Below are 12,785 nucleotides of genomic sequence, written 5' to 3'. Positions count from 1 at the left end.
TCTTCGGGGATGTCTCCGAACAAGACGCATTTGCCGCCGTCCGTGAAGCCTTTCGCCTCGGAGTTAATTTCTTTGATACTTCCCCGTACTCAATCTCTCTCCTTCTCCTCCTTTTCTTTGATAACAGATGCAAAGAGATATGTCACACTCACTGCATTGGACTCTTCCACATATATGTAATTGATGATTCTGATAGTTTAAGGATTGAAAATTGAGAATTTGGGTGGGAGAAGAGTTAAGAAACTAGGGTTTGTGGGAGAAGAGAGTCTGGTTGTATGCAAACAGAGAGAGATTGTATTAGGGTTTGCAGATACGCGGTAATTATGTGAGAGAAAATACAAAAAGGGAGAGAGAAAAATAATATTTAGCATATATGGTGCCTTAATTATAGGATGTTACTATATTTAGATTTTTTGCTATAAAAGATAAAAGGTATTTATAAGATGTAATATTTTAAAATGATATTTATTTAAAATAAATATGGTACTAAGGTTTTCTATAGGGTGTAAAAATTCCTTTTAAAATTTTGAGTCCAATTGCACTATGCCAAACAAATAGCAACGATTGAGGCCTATTCTTTTTTTTTTTTTTTTGGTGCAAGATTGAGGCCTATTCTAAATTGTGCTATTATCTGCTTCTTGCTCTTGCAGACAAAACCCTATATATATATATTGAGAAATATTAAATTGTGAGTCGTCATTCTATAGCATACTTTACTTTGTTGCATTCTAGAAGTTATATTATTGACAATATGCCACCTATAAATTGTGGTAATACTTTTACAACATCTAGATCATTTTAGGAAATTAGAAACTAACGATAAAGTCTGTCATGTGATGAATGTATCAATTCTTTTTGCTCCTTTCTCTTTATTTAAGACATATTAATTTGTTTCCACATCTTGTAAATATTTCCTTAGTTTAATTTAAGTTGCGTTTATATAAGTTCCATTTAGTTAAATGGAAAGAGAAAGAAGACCTCATTGTTGTGATAACCTTAATGTGAAAAAAGGACCAAGAAAAATATCAAGCTCTAAGATCTTATTAAAAAAAATAAGAGAGCGAGTAAATTTGAATAGTACATGAGCACATTTTAACTTTTCCGCTTAATTTTATTTTGATTTCCTAATTTTCATTTAGTAAATAAAGGACTCATCATGCAACTCAATATTTCATTATCATACTTATAGGTGTATATAATGAAATTGAAGATTTTGTGCATGGCATGTACATTAAAGTGTAAAAATCGAAGCTTGAATATTTTAGCAAAAAATAATTAATCTTGAGAAGACAATTATATCGAGACAGAATAAATATTGTAATGTCTCCTGGAAACAGCCTCTCTACCCTTCGGGGTAGGGGTAAGGTCTGCGTACATATTACCCTCCCCAGACCCACGTGTGGGATTATACTGGGTTGTTGTTGTTGTTGTTGTTGTAGAATAAATATTGTAATGGCTGAAGGAGATAGAGAAAATAAAGTTAATCTAAGAATGTAGCTTCACGCATCATCCACCGGAGCAATCATACTTCAAAGGGAGATATAGCAAAGTTTTTTTATAGTATAATGACTAGAAGAACGGAGATAGAATTGGTGAAAAAGTATGCCGTTTGACTTTCTTTATCAAGGTTCTTAAGGTTATGCTACAATGCTGGATTTTGCTTAATTTACAACTAAATCAAATACTTTTGAAATATACGTGCATATTAAAAATTATCAACTATATTTGGCATATATATTATACAATAAATGAATAATATACGTGCAACGAACGTAGAGAGAAACTAGTTTAATGTCAAATGTGAAACTCCAATGTTTAGTTGACTTAATGGTTTGGTGTTATTCTTGAAACATTGATCGACTTTTATAAACTTATTTATTTGTATAATTTAAGGATATAATTATAAATTACCTAAGACTGATTTTTCTTTCCATTTAAATTACGTATACATTAATGTCACATAGTTGACTTTGGGTCAAATTCTACATGCCTACTTTTTGGCCGATTTGGGTTGCGATTTGGCCGATTTGGTTTACGATTTGGTTAGCTCAACTTTTTTTTTAAGCCTTTTCCTTGCCGATTTGGTTTACGATTGGTTTCTTTAGCTCAACTTTTTTTTTAAGCCTTTTCCTATTTTTACAAGAATATTTTTCTTTATTTATCTTATTCCATAAAATTCAGTCTACTCACCGCCAACGTTTTTCCTGTAGCCTTTTCCTTTTTGGACCACAATATTTTTCCTTATTTAATATTTTTCCATAGAATTCAGCTTAATTGCACGAATTCATGTAGGAAAAGAATAAGCCAAATATTTCTATAAAAGATGATATGGTTCCACATTGTTCATTATTTTCTAAAGGTTTTGGCGTAGAACGAAGTAATTTTCTCCAAAGGTATTATTAGTTCTCTTTATTGTTCCCGTTTTTATAACCTTATTGGTGAAATTCTTTTTTTTTTAGGTAGATTTCCAGTATTCTCCAATATGTTACTATTTCAACTTTATTTTTGAGCTACATGTTGTAAATATTACTATATTTGACAATCTCTTATTATATTGTCCAAATCCTACACCTAATATTAATACCTCTAGGACTGTGTTATACTTCTTAAAGATTCTTATATTTGGCAAAGTCTTATATTGTCCGAATCCATTCCTATTACTAATTTGATTTGAGAACTTATTATATTGTCTGAATCCATTAAAAAAAAGGGAGTCAAACACTTCTATAAAAGAAGCCACTGTTCCATATTCTCCGTCATAAACTTATTGAGAAGTATTACTCCATAACATAATTCTGCAAACTTTGCGATTCTCTGCAACCATTGCGGAAGGTATTATTTCTTCTGATGAATATATATCTTTATTAATCTTATCAAACAAGTTTTATTGCTTTGGTCTTTCAAGTTAGAAATGACCTATAATAATCTAGCTTTTAATTTTAGTAAGTATCTGTTATCTTTGGAGAATTACTCCGACTATCTAATAAAGATAAAATTATGATATTAACAGTTTTCTGTTATGACACAGATATTTGTTCGATTTAGACAGATGGCAGAACAAGGTAACAACAACAATAATTGATATTTCCTATTCTTGAGCATATGCTAAAATTAATTTATAAGTTAATTGATTATATAAATTTTTGTTGTTCGTTGGTAGAACAACGGAAATTAGCTTATGCCAATCGGAGGATGGATAAATATATTAGTTCAACTGCCGCAAAGCCAAACATACAAAACCATTGTGAAGGCGAATAGAAAATTTCAGGTAACCATAACATACTCATTACTTATCATTACAGTATACATAACAAATTAAATATGGTACTGTAATTGTAATAAATTTTGTAGGAAGAAAGAGAAAAGCAGTTGTGCATACTGAAAATATTGATAAACAGCTCAACCATTCAACGACGCAAATCAGGAATGGTATGTTAATTCAACTATACCTTACTAAATTTGGGAGGTATGCTCATGATTATTTAGGATATTAATGCGGTATATGATAATTTATTCTCTTCAAATAATGGTTGAAAATATAGAAGGTTACATGATAGAAGTCAAAAAGTTCATTGCACTTAAATTTGGTTCCAAAACAAGTACAACAGTACCGGTTGAGTAAATATGATTACACCAAAATACTGATCCTTATGATTTTCACGGACATATCAATCTTACTACATCTTCACATTTAACAGTGATTAATCCAAATCTGCGATACAAATTTTAGATTGTTTTTTTTATTGTAGAAAATTGGCAATTAGGTGCCTCAATGAGAAGGGTTCAAAAATGTATGGCATGGAATCAACCAGTACAAAATACAGACAATGTAGAAAGACGACCTAGGAAGCACCCTGAAGTAATAAATTGGCTATTCAAGGCTTTATCAAAAGAGTGGAAAATGAAGGTAAATTTGTCTTGCTGTGTACTCTATGTTTCTATTGAATAAAGAAATTTAAGATTGTATCTTATGCTTACTTAATTTCTGTATATGTTTCTCTTAGGAGAAGTTTCTTACGAACTATCAATATCACATACTTATAAGTTGGAAAGTGAACCTGAATGCAAATATTGCCATGCTAAAAGGTTTCTATTTGAGCCTCCGGCATTTTGTTGCGCAAATGGGTCTATCAAATTAGCAAATACGGAAGTTTCAGCTCAATTATATGAGTTATTTGTTGCACAGTCAGACGAAGCCAAGGAGTTTTGGAGAAATGTTAGAGCATACAATAGCATCTTCTCATTTACAGCCTTTGGTATTAAACTTGACAAACAACTGGCATCTTCAAGGAAAGGAGTTTACACTTTTAAAGCACAGGGCCAAATATATCACGATCTTCCATCATTGGTACCACGTGATGATAATCCATGTTATTTTCAATTATACTTTTTTGACACTGAGAATGAGTTAAGCAATAGGATATCAAAACTACAAGAAGCAAATTTATAAGAGGAAATTGTGAAAAGAATCACGCAGATAATGGATGGGAATCCTTATGCACAATTCTTTCGCCAATTAAAGGATCATTCGGAACTTAAAGATTTGCATATTCAAATTGTTGCAAGTGCGACCCTAGATCAATGAGTCTATAATAAACCCCCAGTAGATCAAGTTGCTGCAATTTGGATAGATGGAAACAATCCAAATGTACCATTCGAGAGAGATATTATCATTCACGAACATTCTGGAAACAAACATAGTGTGAAACATTATTATGGTTGTTATGATCCACTACAGTATCCTATACTTTTTCCAAATAGTCGGTTGGCATCAAGGAATACAAAAAATAAATAAATCAAACATAGGTTTGGGCACAAGTGATATTGCAAGCATCAATCAAAGCACCTCAACCTTTACCTCTGTTGAAGAGGTGATTAGCAGAGAGCAACAAGGAAAAGTATTCCAAAAAAAACTATCTTTTAATGATTTAGTACCTTTTTTATGTATAGTTTCATCGCTCTCAATAAGAAGACGATAGAACATTTGATTATTTTCCCATGAAATAATCTTGAAACATACTCTTTTGTAGGTGTACAACGTGAATCTAAATTATGTGTGTCATGTAGAGAGTACTACTACTATAAACTACAAGTTCGAAGAGGAGAAAAATCCATATTGCTATTATGTGGACGATTATTGCAACAATTTGTGGTTGACATATACATCAAACTAGAAACAACTAGACTTGAGTATTTTCGATTTGACCAATCAAATTTTAGAAGGGAAATATTGCAAGGTATAATTGATAGTATCATGGCTGGAGAATGTAGAGGCGATAAAGTTGGCCAGAGAGTAATACTTCCGGCATCATTTATCGGAGGTCCTAGGGATATGCGTCGTCGGTATATGGATCCTATGGCGCTGGTTCAACGTTTTGGTAAACTGGACCTATTCATCACAATGACATGTAATGCCGATTGGGCAAAGATTCAAGAAAATTTATGCGAAGGCCAACTTCCTCAAGACAGACCCGACTTGGTGACCAGAGTTTTCAGAGCAAAATTACAAGACTTAAAAGGATCAAATATTCAAAAAACAAATATTAGGGGAAGTAACAGCACATGCATTTGTGGTTGAATTCAAAATATAGGTCTACCCCAGATACACCTTTTATTAATACTTAAAGAAGGACACAAGATAACATCACCAGATCAGTATGACAAATATATTATAGCAGAACTACCAGACAAAGACGAATATCCAATATTGCATGAATTGGTTGTCAAGAATATGATGCATGGTCCGTGTGGAAACTATCGTCCATCAAACCCCTGCATGAAGGATGGATATCCTATTTATAGGAGAAGAAATGACGGGAAGAGCGCAAAAGTTTGTGGCATGGTGATGAATAATCAGTGGGTTGTACCTTATAATCCTTATTTACTAACTAGATACAACTGTCATATCAATGTTGAGGCTTGCTCCGGAGTGAAGGCTATAAAGTATTTGTACAAGTATATATATAAAGGTCACGATAGGTGCGCTGTTTATATTGAGTCGGATGATGGGGAAAAATAATTGATGAAATTAAAAACTTCCAAGATGCGCGTTGGATATCCCCGTCGGAAGCACTTTGAAGAATTTATGAATTCAATCTTAGTGAGATGCAACCTCCAGTCATTAACTTTCAGCTACATCTCCCAGATAAACAAGCAGGTAAATTCTTATATCCAACAGTGAACTTTAATCTCTTATTGATCAACTTTATAGTGACCTAGAAGGAGGTTATCTAATTTTACATTCACTGTTAATTACTTATATATATTCAATCACATACTACTGCCATGAATTTTTAACTCTCATTCTTAATAAGATATGAAAACATAAATTTTTATTGTTACAATGCTTTATTGGCATTATCCAGTACAAACTTTGATTCGTAAGGTAAATCATAAGCATTTGGGAAGCTGATTTGGTGTCAAAACAGGCAAAGTATTAGAAAATTTACGGTTCTCTCTCAGCCAATACAACTGGAAAACCTCCAACCAATGTTTAAGACTTTAGATTATAAAGATTAATTCTCTATCTTGTATCGTCAAAAAAAGAAATCTGCATAAATAGTGCAAATATCTTCTTTGTTTTTGATGCATTCATATCAACTGTTCCCTCGCTGGTAAAGATTGGAATTTAATTTTGGGATGTTACTTTTACGCTACATTGACTATTAAATACTAATTCTCTTTGTCATTGATCGAGTAGATAAGATATTGTGTTCAGATGTGTATTAAATTATCCAATATATAATTTCTAACGTAATATTTATACATATTAGTGTACTACTGGAAAAGGCAAAATTTGCAAACTATTATAGCATCAGACAATGTCAAGAAAACCATGCTCACTGAGTATTTCAAGACATGCTTAACAGACGAAGAGGCACGAATATACCTATACAAAGAATTTCCAGAGTATTATGTATGGAACTCTCAATCAAAGAAATGGGCAAAAAGGAAAAAAAGATCTGTAATTGGCCGAATTGCTACAGGTAACGAACTGAAGATTTCACTCAATGAAGTTTTTATTTCTTTCTTTAAATTTCATCTATTTATCTTCTTTCCTTGAATAAAGCAGCTAATCCTAACGAAGGTGAAAGATACTATTTGAGATTATTGTTGAATTATGTTAAAGGACCATTTTCATTTGAAGACTTACTCAAGGTTAATGGAAGAGATTGCCAAACATTCAAGGAATCTGCAAGAGAAAGAGGGTTACTAGAATCAGATAACAGCATTTCTGAATGCTTACGTGAGGCAGTTCTCTTCAAAATGCCATCAGCTCTAAGAAATTTATTTGCAACTATATTGGTACATTGTAATCCAACAGACACTAGAAAACTATGGGACACATATTACGAGGATATGTCAGAGGACTTCAAAAGGATACATGAGAGTTCATCTGATACTCAATTGCAGTGCACATTGAAGAGCATTAATTATTTCCTAGAAAGCATGGGCAAGAGTGTTGAAAGATATGATTTACCAAAACTTTATCGGAGTCGAGATGATAATGTTACTTCAGAATGCAGAGAGATTACTGAAGATAAGGCGATACAAGTGGATGAAGAAGTCTTCAATACACAATCAAAGCTACATCCTGAACAAGAATAAGCTTTTAAGACTATATTGCAAAGAGTAGATTCAGGTAGAATAGGATTGTTCTTTGTAGATGGGCCCAGAGGAACCGGAAAAACATTCCTTTATCGTGCATTGCTTGCAAATGTCAGATCACGGGTATGATAGTATTAGCAACAGCAACAAGTGGTATAGCAACAACAATTTTACCAGGGGGTCGTACAGCTCACTCTAGATTCGACATACCTCTGCAAACAAGTGAAACTACCATTACGAATATGTCTAAGCAAAGTGGCGGTGCAAAATTAATAAGAAAAGCAAAGTTGATAATATGGGATGAAGCACCTATGGCAAGACGTCAGACTATCGAAACAATTGACAGGAGCTTCAGAGATATAATGGATATCGATGAACCATTTGGTGGAAAAGTAATGGTTTTTGGTGGTGATTTTCGTCAAGTACTACCAGTAGTTCCAAAAGCGACGAGAGCTGAGACTGTAAATGCTAGCTTGGTAAAATAATACTTATGGCCTAAAATGGAAAAATTCAGTTAACAAGAAATATGAGAGCAAAAAATAGATACAACATTCAGTGATTTTTTGCTTCGCATCGGCAATGGGGAAGAGCATACAATAAAAGATGATATGATCCTCCTCCCTGAGCAATTGGTTATCAAACCCAACGGTAATATTAGTGGTGAAGATCGCTTAATAACCAAAATATTTCCATCATTAAACGAAAATGGAAGTTGTGCAAAGTACATGACAGAAAGAGCTATCTTAGCTAGCAGAAATGAATATGTTGATCAACTAAATGAGATGTTGATTGACAAGTTCCCTGGTGAGAGCAAAATATTTCACAGTTTCGACTCAGCAGAAGATGATACCAACAACTACTATCAGGAAGAATACTTAAATACATTAACACCAAACGGCCTTCCACCGCACAGGTTCGTTGTCAAGTTCAGTATTCCTTATATATATATATATATATATATATATATATATATATATATATATATATTACTATCATATTTGTATATAACAGACACAAAAATTCTCACAACGTTATTATGTCAAATTTGAAATGGGTTAGGTTCTAACTCTCTAAATGCTTAAAGAGTTCCCATTGAATTATGAACCATTACATATTTTTATTTTTATAGATATCATTGTATGCCTTCTTCCTCTTTCACTCAGTCACAGTTCGTAATTCTTTAAAGGATAATAATTAAAAAAACATGCTTTATGAGGATTTTAATTTATTTTGACATCTAAATCCCTTTAGTTTTCTTTTACTTCGTGCACATTATTTTTTCCTTCAGTTCTTTGTTTCTTTAATGGAAGAGTTGATGATAATCTTATAATTGAAAATTGATTTTCTCTTGCATATAGGTTGATTTTGAAGAAAAATGCGCCCATCATGTTATTGAGAAATTTAGATCCGTCAAATAGCCTATGCAATAGTACAAGGATGGTATGCAGAGGTTTTGACAACAACGCCATACATGCAGAAATTATGATGGGTCAATGTACTTCCAAGCATGTGTTCATCCCCAGAATTCAGCTTTCACCTCCGGAAAATGAAGGATATCCTTTTAAATTTGTCCGTAAACAATTTCCAGTACGCTTGTGTTTTGCAATGACAATAAATAAAGCACAAGGACAAACAATTCCGAATGTTGGATTGTATCTACCGCAACATGTTTTCTCACATGGGCAACTATATGTTGCACTTTCAAGAGAAATATCGATGTCCACAACGAAAGTTCTTATCATGACGGAGCAATCAAAGTGTCGGAATGGTACATACACAAAGAATATCGTCTACAAAGAAGTCTTAGGTAAGATATCATCACATTGCATATTCATAGACTATTTGTGCATAATATTATGTCATAACTGACATGACTTAATTGATCATTTTTGCATGTTCAGGACGATGATATCCAATCAGTTTGAGTTCCCATATTATGCTAATATATGTAATAACATTTCTTGTTATTTTAAATTATAGCGGCTTTACATATACATATATTTTAAGGGTTGTTTTATTATTGATATTTATCTTATTCATTTAATTTGGTGTCCCTTCATATAAAGAATTGACTAAACCATCAGGTGTCATTATTAACGTGCAACGCACGTACATAATAACTAGTTATATTAAAAGCACGAAGACCTTTAGCGAAATGTCGTTCGCCTTTTTTATCCTTTAAAAAAAGTTCATACTAGACAAAATGGTAATTTAATTATTTTTCTAATTTTTAGGAGTTTAAAATTAACTCAAATTTTACTTATTATATTTTTCCTTATTTGACTAAGTAAGAAATCATAACATTTTAGGCTTTATTTCATTAAAAATTTTACCTTGTACAAATTTTACAATTAAACTATATAAGCGTATAAAACAATTGTACAATATTGCAATTGTGACGATGCAAAAGATACAACATATCCTTCTCTTTTAGGTTTGGCCAGCTTTAGTTTTGATATTTTGACATCTAAGTTCCTAAACTAAAAAAATATAAATATAGATCAACCAAGATGCTAATAGAAAAATTAAAAATAGAAGATACACAAGCAAATTTGTGGGAAAAAACAATATTTCAAATATAAAAAACGTTATCTTGAATATTACATAGTCTTAGGGTCATGTGATGCTTGTGTATCATGTATTCATTAGCATAAACTTCTAAAAATATCATACAAATAATATTGAAAAATATTTTTGAGTTATAAAGCAAAACCTAAAAATAGATGTAAGTTTCTGAAAATGATAAATATTGCTCTAATTTAAACAGGAGTGTTATGAGATTCACCTGAAATATTAATTAAGTATTTAAATTAAATAATAAGTGGAATAGTTCAATTTTATTCTTTTCGAATTCATCATATATATAAAATTACTTTTCAAGTTTACATAAATTTTAGAGTATATAAATTTTTGTCCATAAAAAGGAAAAAAATCAGAAAATAGAACAAAATCGATTATAGTATAATATTAAGAGTTAATTAATTAATTAAAATGTAAAGTTGAAGAAATGAAGATGAAATAATAAAAGACAAAAAATATTCATAAAGAGATGTGAGGTAAGATACAACTTAAAATATTTGTATTTCATATTATAAAATATGCATAATTTCAAAATATTATACACTAATTTGATTAAATCATCATTTTTCCATCCAAAAGATATTGAATTCAACTGTAACAACTAAATTTCACTCCTAAAAAATAATAATCAAGATAAAAGTATAGTGACAAATATTATATTCGATTTCAAGTGATGGGGTTATAATCTCTAAAATGTCTCTAAAATCTAATGAGATGCAGTCCTTTGATTCTTCTCCTTGGACGATGGTTCAGGAGCTTGAGAGCTTGATCTTGAACTTGACGGATTTCAAATTTGTAGGACGTCACAAATAATTTGAAGGTCGTCACGAACCAGGATTTGGTGTTGGGTTATCACGAACGGAAGATTTGAAGCCGCCCGCTTATGATTTGAGTTTGCCTTTGGAATTTGACCACAGATGACGGTTGCAGATATGGATGGAGACTTTGATGCTGTTCTTCAGAGCTTCTTTAGCCTTCCTTCTACTTACTTGCTTGCCCCTCTAGCCTTACCCTTCTAACCCTTTTATATAGGAATGGGATGGAGTAGGCTCCAAGAAATCCCTAGTAGGTCATTGGGCTTGAGGCTTATGGGCCAACCCATTTGATAGAAGACCAATTGACGGGGTAGCCCAATAATATATTGGACTCTTATTTAAATTAATTTATATTAGATTTAAATAATCGACCTGATTATACTAGCCCATAATATTATTTGGACTAATATGTATTTAATATATGATAAAAATCTAAATTACTTGTGGATTTAAATTTAATAAAATTTTAATTGTCTACAAATACCCCATACTTCAAGTTTGTCGGGGTGTAAACTTGACGAAACTTGAAGACGAGACTTGAAGTACTAAAGAAGACATTATTTTTTCCTTAATTTTAGCCCACTTAAGAGCTAATTGCAGTTAACTAGTCAAACATAATCCTAAATTTTAATGTTTTGAACTAGCCAAATAAGCCTTCAATTTGAGGTTTTGAAAACTCTTGATTTGTTTCTACCTTGAATATCATCTTTGATATTAGAGCTTTCCTCATTTAAGATGATCAATTACGAGAACCAAAGGTTTCACCTATACTCTTTCCCTTTTCTATGGATTCTTTCTTGGAGTGTAAACGGTACGATTCCAGAATTGTAACGATCCGACCGGTCGTTTTGAGCTTTTTCACTTTGCTCGCCAGTTCTTGGGCATGACTATCCCTGTGTGATGAATTATTACTTATTTAAATCATTGGTTTTGATTTTCAGGAAAATCGGAATGAATTTGAAAGAACAGTCTCAGATGAAAGCTTTGAATTTGAAAGGTTTGACCAAGAGTTGACTTATGTGTATATGAGCTCGGAATGGAATTTTTATGATTTTATTAGCTTCGTTGGGTGATTTATGACTTAGGAGTGAGATCAGAATTAGTTTTGGAGGTCCGGTGTAGAATTAGGCTTGAATTAGCGAAGTTAGTATTTTGGCGATTTCCGGTTGGTAGGTGAGATTTTGATCCAAGGGTCACAATGAAATTTTGAGAGTTGTTGTAGCTTCGTTATGTTATTTGTGATGTGTGTGCAAAATTTCAGGTCATTCGGACGTGTTTTGGTTGCGTTTTTGATCGAAAGCGTATTTCGGAAGTTTTCAGAAAACTTAGGCTTGAATTCAATGTGAATTGATGGATTTGGTATTGTTTGAGGTGTTTTGATGATTGGAACAAGTTTGAATGAGGCTTTAGGATGTGTTTGTACTTTTGGCTGAGGTCCCGGGGCCCTCGGGTGAGTTTCGGATGGTCAATCGGAACATTTTGGAGTTTGAAAGTTGCAGAACAATCTGCCCAGCTGTTGCAAAGAATTATCTCTTCGCGAGCGGAGCCTCGTATTTGCATAGAAGAATTTGAGGAAGGCCAGAATTAAGCCTTCGCATTCGCGAGAGGTGCCTCTCATTCGCGGAAGGCTAGGAGTTGTGCTTCGCATTCGCATGAGGCTGTCCGCGTTCGCGTATAAGGATTTGGGGTCCAGTGGAATTTGCTCTTCGAGTTCGCGTCAGGTGTCTTGCGTTCGCGAAGGTCAAGGCAGAGGAGGCATCGCGTTCACGACTGGCGTGTCGC

At 32.7% G+C, this 12,785-nt stretch overlaps 1 protein-coding gene across 1 annotated transcript; it reads left to right on the top strand.

Annotated features, from left to right (window-relative positions):
• Positions 1 to 8,216: 8,216 nt before the first annotated feature.
• Positions 8,217 to 9,517, top strand: LOC142181681 (uncharacterized). The gene is made up of 3 exons (XM_075255082.1): positions 8,217 to 8,521; positions 8,967 to 9,415; positions 9,510 to 9,517. Exons 1-3 carry the CDS (start codon positions 8,217 to 8,219, stop codon positions 9,515 to 9,517), a joined length of 762 nt encoding a protein of 253 aa, XP_075111183.1.
• The last annotated feature ends 3,268 nt before the right edge of the window (positions 9,518 to 12,785 follow it).

Source organism: Nicotiana tabacum, chromosome 6 (genome assembly GCF_000715075.1).
Source record: "Nicotiana tabacum cultivar K326 chromosome 6, ASM71507v2, whole genome shotgun sequence".
NCBI lineage: Eukaryota > Viridiplantae > Streptophyta > Magnoliopsida > Solanales > Solanaceae > Nicotiana > Nicotiana tabacum.
This window is presented reverse-complemented; position numbering and strand designations above follow the sequence as displayed.

What these genes read in the sequence shown, in the direction of transcription:
- LOC142181681 (XM_075255082.1), top strand. Translation starts at nt 8,217, where the DNA reads ATGATCCTCCTCCCTGAGCAATTGGTTATCAAACCCAACGGTAATATT. An exon ending in AACGGCCTTCCACCGCACAG is followed by an intron (nt 8,522 to 8,966) that starts GTTCGTTGTCAA and finishes TCTTGCATATAG; the next exon opens with GTTGATTTTGAAGAAAAATG.